The sequence below is a fragment of the Gallinula chloropus genome, assembly GCF_964237585.1.
Source record: "Gallinula chloropus genome assembly, chromosome: 19".
NCBI lineage: Eukaryota > Metazoa > Chordata > Aves > Gruiformes > Rallidae > Gallinula > Gallinula chloropus.
In genome coordinates, this window is record NC_140104.1 from 3,991,583 (window position 1) to 4,013,238 (window position 21,656).

The 21,656-nt window shown below is 40.0% G+C and overlaps 1 protein-coding gene across 3 annotated transcripts in view; it reads right to left on the bottom strand.

Moving 5' to 3' along the window:
* BCAS3 (BCAS3 microtubule associated cell migration factor) overlaps positions 1-21,656 on the bottom strand; it is a gene marked incomplete at its 5' end in the record, with an annotated part of 348,271 nt that overhangs the window by 286,088 nt on the left and 40,527 nt on the right. For all 3 annotated transcript variants that reach the window (XM_084273336.1, XM_084273335.1, XM_084273334.1), the window contains 4 exons: positions 1,565-1,648; positions 3,155-3,231; positions 15,259-15,335; positions 19,150-19,257. In XM_084273336.1, coding sequence (XP_084129462.1) covers positions 1,565-1,648; positions 3,155-3,231; positions 15,259-15,335; positions 19,150-19,257 — 346 coding nt within the window. The remainder of the gene's footprint in view (positions 1-1,564; positions 1,649-3,154; positions 3,232-15,258; positions 15,336-19,149; positions 19,258-21,656) is intronic.

Here is a 21,656-nt window from a genome sequence, read left to right on the forward strand (position 1 = left end):
CTGGGTGATGACCCTTGGCTGGTACTGCACAAGAGGTAGGGTCAGCATCTTGGTCCTTACTGGCTTTAACACCTAGTTATCCGTGGTCATGGGACGTAAGGGCTATAAAAGATATCTCTCTCTTTAGATTAATTTTTGGTTTAGTCTGTTGGAAAAAATAGAACTGAATACTGCTCAGTCTTCAATGCCTATTGGAATGCTTTGACACAGTTTAAAAAAGCTTTGGCCTGTTGTTCTTCAGCCATGAGGAGGTTTGGCTTTGGCAGTACAGCGATCCTCTTCTAAGATTTTGCCACATCTGATCATAACTGTGGCTGACCATGCTAAGCCAGTTGGTTTTTCCAACTTATCTGTGCGATAACAAAACACGTTTATGATGCTGAGATCAAAGGAATATGGGAAGATTCTGTCCACCCCTCCTTTTTTCTTCCTGATGGTGGAAGTACACAAAGATACAGCAAATTTCAGATGTCTCCAGAAAACCATCAATTCAAGTTCTCCTCAACAATGTAAAAACCTGTGATTTTTATCCTCGTCCAGCCACAGTGAGAATGTGTCCAAAGCTATGCTGATGGAACATGCTTGGATTTGTTTTGTTTCTACATGAGATGGCAAGCCCTACGTCTCTCTTTGCGGGTTCTTGTAACTGTTGTTTTCTTCAGTGACGCTGAGCTTTCTGCTCTGTGCTGTCATTTAATTCCTATTATTAGATTCGTTTTGTTGTGCATATCAGAAATGAAAAGGCTGGTGGTTACAATGAAAGCTTGTAATCAGCATGAAGTTTGCCAGACAATGCCAAAACTCACTGTGTGTGTGCGCCTGCGTGAGAAAAGAGAAATTACTTGGCAAAATGCTGCAGGCAAGTCCTCAAGGAAAGGAGCAGGGTGGGGGGAAACAGTAAAACAACAGTTCTGCATATTCTTTGGCTTGTTTAAGACTTTTCCAAGCCACGGTCGTCTTCTGATGCTATGAAAACACAGACGTTTCTCTGAAAACAGGGGGATATTATCATGTCACCCGAGCTATGAAAAGGAGGCAATGGAACCTATATGTAAACAGCGATTAATAAACTCTGACCTTCAAAGAAAGCTGGCAGGTCATTAATTAGCTCCAGTATTGTGCTGTCATCCTTCAGAGAGAGGAAAACATATAATGCTAGCGTGATAGAGCCCAGAAAGTACCAAGCACTTCTGAGGTCAGTTCTCACGATGCTAAAAGACTAACACTTCACAACAGTGATTTCTAATCGTGTAAACTTGTAATACTGCGAGTAGCCCCTCTACAAATCCATCTCACCATGATCTGCCTACAACGGGGGTCGCTAATACAACCAGCTGTTTGTAATAAATAAATAAATCCATTCAAGAAGGAGAGGAAGGCTTCCAGAGAGGTGCAGGCTCAGGACCGTACGCACGGTGCTAACGCTGGCATGTTTCTTCCTGTGCTCTCCTCGGTTGTGAATGGGGGGTGTGTGTGTGTGCAATGACACACAGTACAATTCAGCAGGGAAACCTAATCATTATCTTCCATGATAACCTCTCCCAGCAGCAGATGATGTACTCACTTTGGCAGCACTAATGACTGTGGCAGTGTAAGACTGAATGTTGTCTCCGCAGGCTCCACCACGGGATTGATGGCATCGGATCAGCTACAAGAAGAAAGACGGCAACCAAGTAACTACTATTAAACTACACAAACCCATAACCCATTACCATAGCTCTTATTTATCATGTACAGTGGTGTGTTTTTTCCTACAAATAGCAAAAAGCCCTGCTGAGACACTTAACCCCTTTTTATAATCTTCTGGGTGCCACCCAGACTGTCGCATACTCAGCTCCAGTTTTCAATTACAAGATGAGTAGTCACTAAGAATTCATAAACTTTGAAACGGTGGGATTTTTGGTCTGGCAGCAATACCACAAATAAATTTAAATAAATATAATCAAAAGCTTTAGCCATGTATATGTAACATTAAATATCTGACATTCTAGGAATCCAAGTGCGGCTTTCTCCTCCTTTTTATGACTAGCAAGCAAAGAAATGACAAAGGAAAAGAGCTACTTTAAACTTGATGTTTAATAGACGAAAGGAATGCACGTGGGGTTTACTCTGTATTGGCTTCCTTCAAAATTAATAAATCGAAACAAGATTCTTCTACCTGCCATCAAGCTGCAAAAGCAATTTTGCCTTTGAACCCAAACTAACAACGAGTCCTGTGCTTCTGACCAAGTCAACTGGCAAAAAACCCTATAGGTATTAGTTGCTTGTACATGCAACATTTTAAACTGTTTTAGATAAGAGTAAAAAACACCGTGAGATGTATTTGTTTCTCTAGGCTTTTCTTTTCTGCTTCAATTCAAATGTCTAAACCAAGCTAACTAAACTAGGGAGAAGGGGAAGTCTCTGCTGAATGTACCTGGGAACGCGCAAGCTATTTAAAATCGCTTTGGGACACAATTCTTTTGCTGATCAGTGGGTTATATTTTTGGCAGCTGTACTTTTTATAAGCCAGGCTGAGTTTTACAAAACCACGAAGGCGTGGCATTAACGGAAGGCAGAATTTGGGTTGTGCTTGAAAAGGTGTAAGACCAAACACATTTCTAATGTCTGCCCCTCCGATACTTTCTCTAGGAATAGCTATTCCAGTCACAGGTGGAAGGGAGAAAAAACATCTGCTATGAAATAAAAGTAAGGCATTGGAAGCTGAATTCCAAGTTTTCAAACATTCCAAGGTTTAAACACACAACCCCTTCTCTGGCTAAGGGCTGGGTAAGAACAGGACTAATCGTTTTGCTTGGCATCTATTTTTTAAATGCAAAATGGGTTGGTTACTGAAAGAACTCACAAACACACAGCAATGGCTGCCTTCTCTGCCTGAGAATACACAGCTTACGTATTTATTCCCCTCCCTGAGCTGAAGAAGCTTAAATCAACTGTGCCACATAAAGATATGATACGTGAATACCGAAGCAGAGCTATTGTGGGTCAAAGAGTAGGTCTGTCACCGTTACGCAAGTCCTCTTACAGATGATCTTTCTCACATAACTTTTCTGAGACTTTTTCTTTTCTTTTTTATCCCTCTTTACAGAAAAGCTAGAATGAGATCTAGACATAGACAAGTTTTGTTCTGGTTTGTTTTTAAACCTTTCTTTACCTTATTTTCCGCATAAGCGAGCCACCGGCTTCCCAGAGCGACAGGATTCATGTTCGGCCCTGGACAAGGATAGCAGCCTGAAAAGTTTTAAAAGACAAAGTTAAGAAATATCTTAATGGCTCCTTACAAAGAATTTTATTTATTGCCAAGAAAACAAAAAGTCTAAACAAAAACCTTTCAATTGCTAAAATCACTCAGTAAATGCTTGCATTTTTGTTCCTAAAGATAAGGCTGTGGTTAGATGAACTATTTTGAATGTTAATTATGTGTAAATACTTATTTCTCCCTATGTTTGCATTTTTTAAATGCTGGTTTGATACAGTGGGGTGAGGAGAAAATTTCAAACTTGGTCCGGCTTGGTCCTGTATCTCCAGATTTTAATTAATTTTACTTGATTGATGTCTTTCTATTGGTCAACAGTTCCAGTTAGCTTCAATCTCCTCTAGATTTCTGTGGTATGAACAGATACATTGTGCTTTTGTGTTTGTTTGTAGCAGTTCTCCACACAAGCCCTTAGGTTCTCAAAATACCTCTGCACACACTTAACTTTACACCGTGAGTGAATTTGTAATTCCTTTAAAATCAGTGACAAATTTTCCACGCTTCTCCTGCTTTTCATTGCCTTTATATTACCATTAAACCAGATATCCACACGCATAAACATAAGAAAACTACTCCTGGTGAATAGAAGGTGAAAATACCTACAATAATCCACTGAAAATAGCTGTGAATAAATGTATGGCAAGGCCTGAAGTGGACTGGGTCTGTGTAAATTCAATGTACAAAGTCTGAGTTAAAAGACAAAGAAAGACAAAAATCCTCCCCCCCAAAAAAACAAACCACAAATATCACACTGTTCACTACTAAAATTAAAAAGACATCATTTTAAATTACTGAAAACAATTAGATAATGGTTAAACATAAATGAAAAGCTCGAGCAATCTACAATTAAAAGCAGCATGGTGATTCTCATCCTAATTGCTATTATTGTCCTGCTTCCCTTCCTTTGTTTTTCATCAATTTAGATTAGGCTTTTTCGGGTGGACGGCTGCTCTTTCCACACCAACACGTAACCCCTGCCTGTATTTACTGCTCAAATCCTGGTGTGGCTGAACAGCCCTATTCTCGCCCTGACACCGTCCCCGTGGCGTGCCGCGCAGTTCCGGCAGGCTGATTTCAGCGGGATTCTTTGTCAAGGTGAGAGGCTGAAAGTCCAGATCCTGTAGCCACACAGATGAAGCCGTGAATCTGTTTATTGATTCGGGCACTGATAACAAGATTTGAGCTTGGGTATTCCTTTTAAGCTGGTAAACTGAGGCCTTCAGACCTTTTTCCAGATCTAAATCTGTCCCTGCACACACATATATATAAAAATAGAAATACTGCATAAGATAGGGGAGAATGGGGAAGAAAGCAAATGGTTAATCTCTGTTTTCATCCATTCCTGGGCTAATACAGGCAATTTAGTAATTTATCATCTCTCACTGGCAGGCCAAGAAGCAAAACTTTTCAAAACTTACAGACATGTGTGTCCTATTTAAAGGAGCCCCAGTTAGCTGAGCCTGTACCCTGGGTGCATCGAGCGGCAAACAGCAGCTTGGAAGAACACACATAGCCAACAGCAGCAACGTATCGCGTAAAATCCTACAATGTGTTCTGACAAGCAGCATGTTAAAAAAACCAAACCCCAAAACCAACAAAACCGAACCCCAAAGAAACAAAAAAAGCTAGAGATCGAGCTAGGTAAAGCTTCTGCCTCCCCAAAGCCTCTTGTGTCAGACTCCTGATATGGAGCTGCCAACCCCAGATAGAAAAAACAAACCTATTTGGCACCTTTTTTTCAGATATTGGGTTCTTTTCAAATGGAATGTTTTGTGAGGATGACAACAGCCTTTTAAATGTCTAATCGCATTATTTTCAAGGCTTGCAGAACAGAGAGAAGGGTGTTAACTACAGCGGTTAGGCAGGTGGAACCTTAAACTGATGTTTGATAATGTTTAGACACATTTGATGGCATTTTGTTGGGCTCACACGGAAACAGCTGCTATGCGCTGCTCATGCCGTGTACAACAAACAGCTCCTGGCTTCATTTCTGTAGAGAAGAGCAGCTAGAGGATTGCAAAATTTGAAAGATCAGAGCAAGCTATTTCAAAGGTCATAAAGCAGTGGAAGGAGAAAAGCAGCAATTCATCCAATTAAATCCATCTCGGGCCAGGAAAGCAAAACCAAGTGAATATTTTGTAAGGCCTTATCACTGCCTTGATCTCAGGAAGGAAAATGAATTCTGAAGAGATGATGCCACAATTGTTATTGCATTCCAGAAGTGCATAAAATGTGGGTAGCCAGAGCCTCTTAAGGAACAAAGCAAGCAAAAAAAGGTTGTAAATACAACCCCAGTTTGTAAATACAAACGTGTTCTTCCGATGACATTATAGATCAGGACCAGTAAGGTTTTAATTGCTTCAGCAATTCGTACCTGGGGCAGTAATGACATTCAGGTTCCCCAAACTTTATTTATTTTTCTTCCCTTTTATGCATAAAACATATCTGTAAGAGCTGTCAGCAGATAACCCTCACCCACACACTTCTCTATGGCTACTTTGGAACCGGTCACTTGCCCTTCCCAGGCTCTGCAAGCACCTCCTGATGGTCCCGAAGTCAGGAGGAGCATCAGCCCAGAGACACACTGACAAACCCCAAGCAATCCAACAACTCGTAACACAGAGATGGCTTGCTCGCAAAAGGGAGCTGTTCTCAATTCTTTCAGTGCATTGAATTAAATGAAGAACCACAAAAAGCATTATTCTGCAAATAAAATATTAATCAAATTAATCTTCAGACCCACTATAGGTAGTTTGCTCGTGAACCAGACTCAGCCAAAGCCCCACGCACAACTCAGACAGTTCTAATAATAACCTCTGCAGAGGTCAACGATTCAACTCAGTACTAAACTTTACTCTCCGATACGAAAAACAGCATAAAAAAGGAGCTATTTCCTCCCTTTCTTTTCTTTGCAAGTCTCTGCGTTTTGGAAGCTTGCAGCAGTACAAGGATAAACAAAGGGTTATACTTTATGGGAAGGAAAAGCAAATTGTTTTTCTGCTTTCCAAAAAAACAGCTGGAGTCAGCAGAACATCATCTACTAGGCAAATGAAAAGACAGACACAGCGTGACCCATCAAGCTCGGCCATCCAATCGTTACCAGCCCAACTCTCTTAAAGATTAACTTCTATTTCTATTAAACTTCAAAACAACTGAGGAAAAATCCATTCGAAGCAACAAGAGCAGCAACTTTAGCGTGTTTACAATAGGAACGAACATAATGAGAGTGCAAAACTAACTGTCAAAAAGACCAAAGTTTCCAAGTTTTAATGACAGTATGGAGAGGTCATCCAAGAAAAGATCACTCAGGGGAAGGCCTTCCAAAAGTACAGCAAATCAAGCAAGGACTAAAAAACATCTGATCTTAGAATAAGCTTTACTGGGACCATCACCCACAAAAATATAGGTGCAAATCTATTACAAAGTATTTGAAATGTTTTGAAGTACCCAGTTTCTCTCTCCCTCTGTGCTTTTTAGGAACACACAGAGGAAACGCTGCTTTAAAGCCGTGAAAGTGCTTTAAAAGCTGAAAAGATACTATTTTGAAAGTTTGAGCTGAATTGCAAGTTTTCCTGCTAGCTTTGTTATGTTCCTACACCTAAGGACTCCAGTGGGCAATGCTGAGGAAAAAGAAACAGGCTCCATGCTGCATCGCAGAGGGGACCTGGGTAACAGCCAGCACCCTGGTACCTCATATTCTGTGCCTCGATTTTGCCATATCCAGGGTGCAAGTTCCACCTACATCAAAATGGTACCACAGGCTAGTTTTTAGCACTGCAATTTCTTCCTTTCTTCCCATTTTAATTTTTTTTTAAAAAAACTGAGTTATAAAATGATAACCTGAAACAAGCACAGAGTTGTGATTATCTGGATTCAGAGATGGTTTTAGTTTTCTTCCTGCTGTGCTGACTTTATAGATTTGGTTTTACTGAGAATACAGGAATCCTAGAAGTTACTTAAAGTTCTCCGAAGAGCTATACAAATGTTTGCTTAATGAGTCAGCAAAGAAAAGGCATGTTTATTCTACGTTCTTTCTCAATTACTTTTATGAGAATCTCTACCACCCTTCAGAGATTCATATCCATTTGCCTGTAATAAACAAAATCACCTCCTCCGCTCATTCTGAAAGCTCACACGAACATGCACGTCTCTGACTCTGGATCTTTGCACTGATCTATGCTCCTTCAGAAAAAGAAGGCTCCAGTCCTTTTTTTAACCAGCTCATCCTCTAGCTTCAGCACTGGCAGCGTGAAGAGACCTCCAGCAGCCAAGAGAAAAGCAACACATTCCTCTCCTCCCACTTAGCTTTTAAACAAACAGCGGGTTAGGAAAATGCTATTGAGAGGAACAGGACCATTGCAAGTCATGTCAGATACAACAGAGATTAAACCAATCAAGCACAAACAAGCTGCTGTGAAAACGTGAACCGTTTGTATTGGGACAGCTCTTCACCAAGCTCTGCAGCTTTTTCAGGGGGAAAAGAGGCTTAAAATATACATATATACACATATACAAGGATATAAATAAATAAATATATAAAGAAACTAACTCAAAAGCCCCACATGGGATGGAGAGTTAGGGGCTATACACTGCAGAGATTCCTGATGTCCATAGAAACTTGTGATTTGGCACAAAGCACCCAACCTTTGGAATCCCAGAGGCAATTACAAATCTATAAGCATCCAAGCTTTAACAGCTCAGTTCTGCAGAGGACCAGAGCTTGTGCCTCTGTTATCCAGGATACTGTTCCAAGTCCATTCAGCATCTTCATAGGTTCTCTCTCTACCTATGCCCTTCTTATCCTTGAGGTATGGGCAGCATACGTGCTCCATATATGCTCTGCATATGTAGCAAATACAACACCTATCAACATGACCTCTTTAAAAAAATTACACAATGTAGGTGAAGGACTGGTATCCTAATAACAATTCTCCCCCAGCAGTGAGCCTGAGCATGGTGAAGGATATAACTCATCCTTCAGAAAGCTCCCGCACAGCCCGAATGACTCCACTCATGAAGGGCTAAGGATGGTCTCACCATGCAAAGCCTTCAGATTTAAATAAGTACTCAAGACAAAGCTTCTCTCCAGAAAAATCTGAGGCTGAGTCAGACCTTGTCTGAAGTAAGTCAGACCATGTTTTCAGTTCATATAATGATGTGCTCACAGCCGCTGGGGTTCCTCACAGCTCTATTCCTCTTCCAGATCTCACCAAAACGCACAGTAAAATGATGTGTGGTAAAACTGGTGCAGATTAACGTGCAAATGAATGAAGCTAGTGAAAAGGCCAAGTCAGAAGCATCCAGAAACACTGATACACAGTGTTTCTTTTATGGTATAGGAATTATCTTCATAATTACTACCAACTTCTTTAATGGGTATTTCAAACCCAGTATCTGTGTGGAAATCATACTAGTGCTGCCCAGTTTTATTTCAAGCAACTTCTTAATGCTTAGAGATTATGTGGGCATGGGCAGCATTTAGGATTCTGTCTCTAATCCCAAACCCTGGACAAAGGTGCACCTCTTTTGAGTAGGTTGGACACGACTTTGGGATGGGATACTCTCAGCAAACACAGGGAACGCTGGTCAAAGCAGGAGATCTCCAAAGCTCAGCTACATCCTCAAGCAAAACTAAGTGAAACCTGACAGAGAAAGCAGGTTACTGGGTAAACAAAGATTTTTCTGTTTCAGCATGTCGAGAGGTTCATTAAAGATGACACGTGCCACCTTTGGTGTTTTTAACCACAGGTTTCTGGGCAAATTCCAAAACATGGAACATTTTTCTTCAACTGAAATCATTCGAGGTATTTGCCACGTCTCACTAAAACATCTGTGAAGCAGTGCCATTGTGCACTGAGATAAAGAGCAACAATAACCTGGTAAAGCTATGCTATTCTTCAGATCCTGGATGCAGCTTACAATCAATTAGTAATTTTTTTTCTAGGTCTTATGAAATATGCAGCACTCTATAGTAATGAAATTACAAAACTACATTCTTAAGTCTTGCAATCCAAAGCAGCCAGAAAACAGATCCACACCAGAGAGCACAGAAAGGGAACATGCAATAAATAACGGGTAGAGTGATACCGTTGTTGCAAAAGCATTGTTTATTCCAAGGAAAACAAATCATATAAGTTGTTTTATCTAGCTATTTTTTGTTTGTTTGGGCTTTTTTTTTTTTTAAAGCGTCACCAAGCAAGTTTATTTGTTTATCAACTGTCTAAAGTAATATTGTTTATAAATTCCTCTGGGTTCTTTCTAGATGAAAGGCCCCATGTAAATGTTATTACTCTCACACTGTCACATACTTTCCAAAACTCCCCTATTGTCCTTGTACTTCCTTCTGTTTAAGCATCTCCCATAAAAACTGAGCAAGAGAGCAAGCCAGCAGGATGCCCCCCACAAGCATGCCATCCAGGGCTTTTGCTTTTCCTTTTTAAATCATGGAGGCGTTACCATAACCCCTAGAAGTATTGTGGAGAAGTAGAGCCACAAGTGATTCACATACTGTCATCATCACCTGCTTGCAGGGCAATACTCATAATACCCAGCATGTTCACACCAGATCCAGGCCTGCCATGAGCTGCATTTTGTACTAGCCTCAATCAAAGATTGTTTCATTATTCCTATTATTATTCCTACTAATATTGTTATTAGTACAGAAACCCCCTTTCCCTGTTGATTCCAATACTGGCAGGTTTTTTACTGTTACCTTTATAACTAAGACGGACACCAGAGCTTTTGCTAATATCATCTGTGGCTTTCAACACTTCTTAGGCTCATTTGTTTAATTCAGCACATATTTGATTTCAGGACAAACTGTGTTTTAATTTCAGGTTTATTTACTTATTTTTATTCAGTGAATTAAACAGTGATAAATAATACTGATACTGTAGAGGCAGCTGTTCCTGTACAGGACAACGCGAGCAAGGTGGCTTTGGTTTGGCCTTTAACATTAAGGATTTGGGTGCTTTAGATAAAAATAACTTCCACAGAAACAAACAACTCTTCCTGCTCTACATGTAACTTTTTAAAACCATCAAAGCCGAGAGATGTGATAGATATATCTCTTGGGTACCAATGCCTCGTTTCTGGCTTCACACAACTTCTCTGTTGTATTTACATTTTCCTGCAGCAGAGTGAAACACGCTGTAAGCAACGAAGATGTTCTAAATCTAACCCAGTGCCCTAAAGAGCTTCTCAAAAAGTATTTCAACATTATCAGTGATACACTCCCACACTAAGGAAAAAAACACTTAATAAATAATGCTATTAAAAAGTAAAAGGAAGATCAAATCAACATTCCTTAGGGAAGGCAGTTACAACTTACAGGAAGGGGTGTCCATATATATATATATATATGGACATATCTATGTTTCTGTGCATATAAAAATAAAGCCTGCTCATAGACAATTCAGAGGAACGTACTTAGTTTCTCTTCACTGATCAAGAAAACACTGTGAATCAGGAGCTCACTTCCCTCCTGCCTCAAGGACTTTTGATCTAAACTGAAGACGGAGGAATCCTACCAATTATTATACCACGTGGGATATCCAGGATAAACACCACTCGCTGATCACAGCTGAGACGGGAAACGTACGTTCTTCCAGGAGTTCTGTTTGTAGCTCTTCTGGCATTAAACCTTTTCATAAGACATCCAGTGTTTTTACTTCAAAGGGAAGAGATCAAACTGCTCCCCGTGTGCCGATCAGGGAAGAGGAATTCTAACAAAGCTAACAAAAGCACACAAAAAAAGCCTAGATGACTTCCAGATCAGACCTGTGACAAACTGAAACCACCCTGTTATTGTTTCTCACACGTGAGTATCAGTGAAAATAGGAATACCACATCCAAATTGCAGATCCCAGTGTCAAACACCAAGGTTGTTTTTACTTATTCTGAGAGGTGTGGGTGGGGTGCATTTAACATATACTGAATAATTTTTGGCTTGTGGCTAGGCAAGTCTTTTGAGACTTTATATACAATAAAGTACTCTGACTAAAATCTGGAAAATTACCTCTTAAGGCTCTAGCTGTAGAGCATCAATAGAAATGTGGTGCCAGCTAATGGCTGCAATAACTGTCTTCATCCCTAGAGAATAATGGATGGAGAATATATCAATATGAGGAGTGGAAGGGCCAGAGAAACTGAGCAGGCACTAGTTATCGGACACAAAGATGATGCCACATGCATGATGTTATCTGTGATAATCTTTACTTAGGGCCCAGGGGGTGGGAAGGATATTCTTTACAGAGAAGAAAGTATCCATCAGGCCATATTCATAATCATCAATGTTCCCCTAAGTAAGCATTTTTGGAGACGGGCTGAGGGAGCACTGATGTAATAGAAATCAATGAAATTCAGCTTTTCTGCCTCTATTGTTTAGAGCAAAGTAGTAGGAGGAAAAAACCCCCAACCAGTGCATCATTTTTCTTTACTGTTCGGTCATACACAGTGTTCAGAAAAAGACTCAGGAGGAAATCTTAAATGAACCACAATCAAAGTCTTAACTATTTAAAAACCTCTCTACAGTTCGCTCCTTGCCACTCCCAGCAGGCACACATTTGTACTATTAAGCATCAAATTAATCTTTTAATATTTTTTTTTAGTTTGGCCACGTGAGCACCTAAACCAGCACAGGATGTGAAATCACTGCTGGGCTTTATCTTCCCCTTGATGCAGGTCCTCTTAACAAACCCAAGGTGGCTCCAAGCATAAGCTCAGCAGAGAACAGGGTGCTGCAGGAAAGTTACTGCCACGACATCTTTGCAGGCTGATGCTATGTTTTTCCCTAACAATCAGAATACCACGCAGGGTAGATTATAGGATATGCTGGAGGGTAGATTACAGGATATGCTGGTAGTTTTTCTGCAGTATCCAGTGTTTTCCCTTCAAGTTTAAGCACCTGTCTTAAATTCACACACCAAGACCGGAGCACCCGCACACTGAGGTTTCGTTAGGAAAGGCACAAGTAAAGCGTGCTGGCTCTCTGCCAGTCAACTCAAATCAGCACATTTCCAGCTAATCACATGCAGCAAACAAAGAGTCAGGGCTATGTCAGATTTGCTCAAAAAAGAATAAATCAGGAAATGCAGGAGTTAAAACATCCCATCAGCAGCAGCACGAACTTGACCATGTTCTACATCCTGAATATTTTATGGTATATTTATTACAACAATATATTAAGCTACACATTCAACCACAAAAACAAAAACAGAAAGACAAATACTACTCATGTGTGACACAGCTGCATTAGCATTGCTGAGGAACACCAAACCTCACAATTCCTGACACTGTTTTTAATTGTACATTCTGCATTTCATTTTTGTGTATTGTCAAAAAATGGATGAGAGCTTCTGCTTAATTGTGTTTGCTTTGTAGCTGTCAATGAGGCACTGTGCTTCCACACCACTTAGTCAATATGGCTGGAAGATGTGACTTATACAGCATCCCCAAATCTCCTTGAAAAGATATTCTCTTTTTTTTTTTCCCCTACACAGTAATGTCTTTTAAGAACTAGTGATCCTAATTTTATACTCATGACCTTTTTTGCCATCACTTCTGACCAAAAGCAGTCAGGTAGCCCAGCTGAGAACCCTCCTCATGATGAAACATCCTCTGGGCAGCCAGTGATGTTCTCTCTGCCACTGTCTTACTGAGGTGCATCGGGATGGGTCCTGACTGCCCCGCAGAGCTGGGATGCTCCAATAACGCAAAAAAAGAACCCCCTGAGACCTTCTGCAGTGCTCTTTTTTCAGGCATTTCTACTTTTCCAATTTAAGCTGGCATTGCCCCTTTCTAATTTTCCAACAAAAAAAAGGCAGCAAAAGAGCCAAGTTTCTGGCCAGCCGGCTGATTATCAAAACATCTATGCAGCTAATTAGGTAGCTCATTTACATCAAATTTCAAACATTGAGTAACTTAAGCCTTTAAAGATACACTCTTAGGTGGAAGATATTTCAGCACATACAGAATCTGAAAGCTTCAACAAAAGCTTTGCTGCAGCCTTCAACATGCCAGAGCGCAACACCCACTCGAAGGCGTGAGTTAAGTGAAACAACTAAGCTTCAAAATCCTCAGAACAACTATTCACCAGCACAAGGTCACACACATTCATCTAGGAAAATAAAAAAGCATACATCTTTCTGCCCAGCCACCCCAGCACTAGCCACGGGCAAGTGGAGGTGGTGACAGGGGCAGGGCATGGATGGCAGCAGCTCTGGGGTTTGTTCACCTGGTTTTTATTCCCCAAAACACCCAGTAAAAAACAAGCCATGTCTTAAATTCTATGATTCTGTGATTTAACCGAGCTTTGGAACCCTAAAACTAGAACAAAGTTTAGAATATCTTGAGTTTGTAATCTTAAAAACACAGCCCAGCTGGAGAAATACACTGTCAATAGTGACATGTCAGGAGTTTGGATTCTCAAAGTTGTTGGTAAAAATCTCCAGAAGATTTATTTTTTCCTCTTGAAATTCCCCTGCTGTTCCACAAAAACACACTGCACATCAAAATTACATCTCTATTCCTCAGTGGATTAATTTTTAAAAGCAAATTACAGAATCTTAAAAAAAACAAACCCAACCAAACCACAAACCCAACAAAAAATAAAAGCCCAAAACAACCCTAAACCCAACTGGAATCAGTAAAGAATTGTCACAATACACACTTGACGTGGGATTTTATTTGGGTTTGGAATTGGGTTGTTGTTTTTGTTTTTTCCTTTTGATGTACAATCTAAAAGGCTCAGTACTGGAATTCTCTGTGGTGGAACAGAAAGGAGGCATGAGGAGCAGAAGGACACCTTCCCCATGTGGGTGTCTCTGCTGAACTCCAGCAGATTCCCAGCGTCTTCCCACCATGTGCAGGGAGAATCTGACACCTATTGGCAAGTGGAATAGTACTGCAAAAAAGCTGCTTCCCTTCAAGCTTTTTACAAGAAACAGCTTCTCCTAGCTCGTGTTTTCTTTAAATACACAGGTAATGTAAGAAGATGATTTAGAACTTTCCCATACAGCCAGAAAATTTCAGATTCTCCTTTTTAAGAGAAAAACTCTGGCCCTTCCAAAGTAAATTCTGATCCCCCTCCCTGTAACATTTGGATTTTAAGAGGTTTTTCTAATTGATAAACAGTAGCAGTAGTCACTCACTGCCTGAAAACATGAAGTTTTAATTTTTTTTTTTCTGGGGTGAATACTTTCTTGGTGTTTCACGTTACAACACAGACAAAAAGTCTTGGGGAGCAGGTAAACACCATCCTGATCCTAATCACATCCCACAGCAGCCAGGCACAAGCAGCAGAAGACACACCACGGATTCCTATGTTACAGATGCTGAGGGAACAAAGGGGCACAGAGCAGAGGAAGAGCTTTGGAGACCACCTTACCCATTACAATTACTTGCCTCCTCTTGAGAGGCAAGGTGTAGGGTCCAGAGGGATAAAGGGGAATATTTCACACATAACCTGCTCAGGTTATGTGTGAAAGCACCCACAAGGCAGACCTCTTCAAGGCAAACCACTTTACTGTCCTGCTTGAGCTCTGGAGCCTCTTAAAGTAAGGACACATGGGAAAAAAGAAAGACAAACTACAAGCAAAAAAACAATGTGCCTGGGCCTAAGAACAACAGAAAACAAAGAGGACAGATGACCATTGATGTGTTCTTGAACTGCTGCTCATGTGTGTCACCTGGAACTCAAACCCACAAAGTTTTACACTTATTTGTGCAAAAGGAACAGAAGAATTTTCCAGCTCCCTGTGTGTGTGTCAGTCTAGGTGTTCTGTGCAGCATGAGAAATGAGCTACAGTGATGATAAATATGGAAAAGAGCCAAGGATTCAGAGAGTAACATTTGGGGGTTTTCTGAAGCAACTGATTTCCTGAAACTCCAGAAAAAGTGGTGGAAACTCGCTCTGACACATCAGAAATAAACCCAGAAGATCCCACTGTGTTACCTCACTCCTCCACCACAGGAAAAGGACTGAGCCCAATTATTACACCTACTTGTAACGAAGAATTTTTTGGTGAAAGTACAGCTGTCAAAGGCGGCAATCTTCTCTTGCAGGACTACAACAAGTATCCTGAAAGCACAGAAATGGAACATGTACTTTAAACATTAAATGCATTGGTTTAAAGATTCAATATCTAAATGTAATTATTTCAAAAGCATCAATATAAATTCTACAGTGATAAACTGCCAGGTTACCAACACGCGGCAGTTATTGAGGATTCTCTCTCATCCCAACCACATAACCTTCATTTCAGGAAGTACACAGATCTGATACAGAACAACACAGCATATTTATGATATACCTCCTGCAGTAAAAGCTCCATTAAAAAGAATGGAATTGCAAGGATCCTGAATTACTTTCAATTACTCAAATAACAATCCAATCAACAATCGGTAGAACACAAGTTATATTTGAGATAATCCCATTGCCCATCTCGATGCAAATTTATTAAACCATCTTATTTACTAAAAGCAAGGAGGGTGTTCAGAGCAAGAACATCGGCACCCAAACCCAGCTGAGAAGCAGGATTTGTGTCAATTAGCAAAGTCACAGGTGTATATTTATGTATTCACTTGGACAGATTCACATGTTTATTGCAAAATACCTGTTCACGACAAAACCCACACGATAACTATTCATGAAACACTGTGCTGCCTCAATTGAGAGGCCAAATTTGGAAAGTAAACCATCTTAAAAGCTTTATAGCTAGGATACATCTTCTCCTACATTGATAACTCCCCCAAACCAAGTTCTTAAATTCCTGAAATGAGAGAACCACCTGGGAAGCCGACAGATAAACAGATAAAATCTGTAATATGACACAATTAAGAACCTGATTGTTCTCTCATTAGGAAGAATGTGAGACTTTTTTCATTAGCTGATGATATGGAGCATTGTTAAATGCTATTCTAATAATTTGAATTGTAGAGCTATGACGTGGTGAGATATTAATTGCATCTCTTGATGAAAATACACGCCTAATGCTTTATCTGAAAACTATGGGTATTACAGTATAGAACAATGTTTTAAAAGATGATGAACCACATAGGTGTCCTTGGGTAGAGGGTGATGCTTATCTCCTGTCAGTGTGAAAACCAGCCATTATCTCCTTTCTTTTCCTATTTTTAACTTTTGGCCACAAGAACACCTCCTTCTCCCATGAGAGCTCAATACCTCTAAAACTCTGGTGAAGGACAATACTAAAACCAAAATATATAAACACCTTTCCATAGGCTTGCTGACATTTTCTGATATAGAACTAAGTCTTAAGTCACGATTTCCACTTACAGAACTGTATTACAGGTATGATTTACCCATGTGTCTGCTATTTGATTTTGCTATTATTTTTACCAGCACATCTGCCAGATAACACAAATGGCATCCAAGACCCAAGACGACTCCTGAAGCCTTTTCCATGGGCTGGTGTAACACTAACTACTTGCTATTTGCCCGATGGAAGTCGATTCAAGCAACAAGCACTGTTCCATATCCCCAATTCTTTACAGGACTCAGTAGAATTACTTTATCTGTCTAGAAACAAGCAGCAGCACAAATGCTAGGAAGGCAGGTAGAAATCAAGGGCCTTTTTTCCAAAAAAAAAGTCTTTACTAGTCACAGATTTGCAGAGCTGGACTGGGAAGCACATGTTCACATTCACATAGAGCCTCCTTGTCAAAAGAAGGGGGCAGAACATGTAACTCAACAAGGGGGTGTTAAGTCATACAAGAAACTTAACATAGAATTTCTTCTTTGTTTGTAGCTCTCACTGTGAAAAAGATGTTTAGCCACCACCTTCCGATTTATAACTCTCAGTTGTAAAAGTGATAAACTCTGCTTATGTAGATTATTCTTAGTTTGGGGCAAAAGAGTAGTTTTAGTTAAACAGCGGGAGAGACGAACTGAAGGAAACACATCATGTCTAACTTCTTCCACAAGGCCTAAAAAGAAGTTAACCAATGAATAATGGAAAGGATTTGGATGTACATGCAAGTGTAACGTACACCTGGAAAAACCTATCTGTATTTGAGCATTATCTGTATTTGAGCATTTCCCAATCCTGTAGATGTTTGTTTTTTACTCTTCGAAGATGTACTGTCTTCCTGCATAAATGAAACCAGAAGATGGATGGTTCTAGAGTATAAATACATAAATAATAAACAGTTTTCCCTTCTTCTGCAACTCAGGTTTTGTTTTAAATTCAAATTTCGGACTCCATTAGTCTATAGTACGGTTAACGCACCATTAGCGCTGCACTTGGCCACGTTTAATGCATTTTCAATCTGAAATACTGAGCTTTCCTGGGATAAAAACAGAATCTGATATGTTCCAGAAAAGCAGCTACCCTGGATACAGCCACACAGCTTTGAAGTAGCTTTTCCATTTCTACCACTTAGGAAAAGAAACATTAGCACCTGGAAAGACTTTTTAGTTGGGAGAGACTTTGAATGATGATTTGCCTTTTGACTGTTTTTACAATTGGATTTTTCTTCTGCTAGGAGGCCAGACTGCAAAGATTTACTCTCATCACACTGTACACAAGGGAACTCTAAATTTTTCAAGGGACGGTTGCACAGATAAGTACTGAACCCCTTCTGACAGCTGTTAAAGAAAAAGTGACCTATTCATGGCATGTAACTCTAACTTAACCACTCCAGCAAAACTCTTTTTTGATGTAACAATCATACCCACATCCTACAATAAGAAGATTGACAGGGATAAAATCCAAACCACCACCAGCCTTTACTTCTTTTACACCATCAAAATATCCTCCTCATTATCCGGCTAGTTGCGGTGCAGAAGGTGTTTGTTCAGCAGTGCTATTTTTCTTCTGGAACTTACACTTGACCTAATGCAGCCATTAACATTCAGCTAGTACAACCATAGTCAGACATCTGTTCAACAAAACCTTTGTGGCTTCTAGGGTTGGGTTTGAGGGTTTTTTTAATAACTGTTTTCCCCCCTCCAATCTCCAACACTGCTAACGTCCCTTAAGTGTGAGTTCAATATATGCTCATATTCTTTTGTGGTCTCCACACACACAAGCATGTTTCAGGCAGTCTACTTGCTGGAATTGTATTCAACAACTTCTATAAGGTACCTCAAGACACAACAATGACTACTACCAGTAATAGCTGGGTTTAAGGAAGCAAGATTCATGGACTTTGACCACCATCCCTGCATCAAATTTGTGCATCCAAGTGCCAAGGGATCCTCAGGTAGGGATCCTGGGGTTTCACTTCTGTCTTAAAATGACACAGTAAACTACAAGGGTGTTTGGTTTTGTGTGTCGTGAGAAGATCTGAAGTTAATTCAGAAAAACTTCACTCATGACTTAAGGAAACAAGGTATTTTCAACCTGATGCTCAACTCTCTAAGCCATTTTCTCTCAGAAATCAGGAGACATTATCACAACGAAGAGATGCTGCTTTGTTATTTGACTCACAAGAGCGTTATTTCCTGTAAACCAGGGAGTCTACACTAGGAACTTTCTGGATGCATGCATGGTAAGGCAATATATCTGACCGAGTAACGGCACACAATGAAGAGACCAACTCTTTAGTGCCCTATATTGTGTAACCTCTTGATGATCCCTCTTCAACTGTAGGTAAATGCTAGAGGATTCCAGTGATTCCCACTCACCCTCATCACAACTGAGAGGAGCTTAAATGATTTCACATGTAAAATGCTTCAAGCTTCTTAAACGAAAGCCACTGGAGAAGCATATTGTCATACTCCAACTGAAATACTACTTGACAAATGGAGAACCAAAGCTTACAGGAAAGTCAAAATAATAAGCTCAGGGAGCACACACACCAGAGATTGTTTTCATTACTGAAATTTTACATGCCCTAACACAGAAAGAATGTATAGTAAACATCCTTACCTTTTATTGCAATGCAAGTCGTAAATAGGAGTTTTGAACTGTATGGACTTGACCATCTCTCCTGTCCGCAAAGAATAAAGGTCCACACAGCAGTAAGGTGGGCTTGTGCTAAAAGAAATGAAAAGATATTTTAATGAAAAGAAGGATTTATTTTTTTAAAGTTATTTTTAAATTATTTCAGCCTCCTTCATTATTTAGCATGAAAAATCCACCAATATGAGCAGAGTGCTGAAGAACAAAAGCCTTCTAAATTAAGGGAAGGGGTAACTAAAATTGAATTATGATGTCCACAATGGTCAAGAACCTGTACCATGCAAATAATTACCAAGCACTTAGTTTCCTTTCTCACAAATAAGACTTTGGAACATCAGAGCTGACCAGCAAAATATAAACCATTTGATAGGAAGAATACACAGACTATAGTGTAGTTATTTGAAGCTCTTTCCATGGAGTAACACTCTCCTGAGGGGAGTGCTGACTTCACGCCACGCAGCAGCTGAACCATTTGGCTTGATTTGATAGGGACACATTACACAGAACTTACATTACATCTCTGATGGACTTTTGTTTGAACTATATAGATCTTTTCAACTGCTTTCTGTCTCTTTTATCATTTTAATATAAATAAAACTCTAAGGCCATTTCTTAATAAAAAGGCTTGCTTTCTTCTGAGAGGGAGAAAGTGCTGAGTGTTCCGATAGGGTTGAGGAAGGTAGTGCTGGAAACCATTTTACAAGCTGAGGAGAGGCTTTGATGTGGCAGTTCTTTTCCATAACACCTTTTCCCCCCTCCAAGAACGCATTAAAATGTTGGCTACTTCTAGGTCAACGAATATGAAGCAGCACAAATTGCCAGCTGTACAAACATATACTAAGTATTGGTAAAAGAGGGTGTTTCCCCTTGCCCATATCTGTTTTATTTTACAGAGTTTAACACAATTCCTGACACAACACTTGCTTGGCTTTTGGATCCGTCAAGCTGCTCAAGAGTTTTCTGGAGAAACAGAGAACAAATGCCAACTGTTTACCTCAAATGCCTCAAGATAATAAAGCTGTACATACACTAAGTACTCAGCAGAAACATGATATACTATGTACGCACAGAAAGACAATGTCAAAGTAACAGAAAAAAAGTTTTGACATGTTGCCTACTGAAATTTCTCCCTCAAAATGCCTTTTTCTAGGCACATACATAGGCTAATAACTAGAGGGTGCTATTTATTACTTTTAAGCCCTTCAAAGCACATCAAAAACACTTTCAGAATAGGGAGACCCAAATCTACTTACTTTACATTTGAAGCTCGTTGCTGCTAGAGAATACAGAAACCCATAACAAGGTCTATGTGCAAACTGTTTAAAGTACATTTATTACCTACAGGAAATTATTGGTTTGATAAAAGGACACGCAGATTATCCATTTAGAATGGAAATCATGAAAATTCATATACCTAAAGTTATATTAACATAATTGATACCTATTAACATTTGTATGTAAGCCAGCATCGAACAGATCTATTTTGACTGGAAACATACCTAACTACAGGACTGCAACTCAAGAGCATGTACAACATCATACATGTTGCACCAACAAAATTATGGGTAATGCTCCTGTCACTCAAATGAACAACTCGTATGCCATACCCTTCTTTTAGCTGATGATGATAAGACCATTCTACCAATGCTTTTCAAAACCAACTCAAGTTACTGGGTTTTAACCAGTGTAAAGTGCTAATAATCAAGCAGTAGTATGGAAGAGGTTGGAACTACTCTGAAATGCTACCTAACTCTAGTGCAAAAGTCCTCTGTCCAAATATCATCTTTTATTCCACAGTACACTGCAATCCATGATCAGGAAACACTACACAAGCTTTGGGGGCTTTATTTTATGACATAAATATGAGGACAAGGTTCGCTACACTTGAGGATGCTCCTAGGATCGCATCAGCAGAAACAAATGGCAATAGCCAGCAAAGGTACACTTGTAAGTCCTTTCTTGTTCCAGAACGCCTGTGCTCCTGGCGGCACAGACACTCACTTCTTTGTTCAACAGAGCCCCAGCCAGCAAGGGTTCTCCAACACTGCAAAATTTCCATTCTCTTCCAAAGACGTTATTTCTCAACCATTCAAAACCTATGAGCTTTCTGAATGGCCTTTCTTCACCTTCCTTTCCACATCCTCAGCTAGCAGCAAGTTCAATTCTTCTGGAACAGGGAAATGAGGATTATAGACACAGATCTAAGGGTTCATTTCTGTCACAGCACTTAAAAGACTCATAAGAGTACCTTGATTAGCCTACACTACTCACAAGCAGTGACGTCAAAAGCTCAGGCTCACTGGTTCTGTGTACTTTCATCTCCCAGCCTCTGATATGCAATGGATTCTATATTGACCTGTTTCTGTGTATTAAATGAACAGAAAAAATAACACTTTGGCCTCTCTTTCTCCTCTAGAGGGAATTCTCCCCCAGGTTAATTCACCAAAAGGGCTCAGCAAAAGGTCTAACAAGCA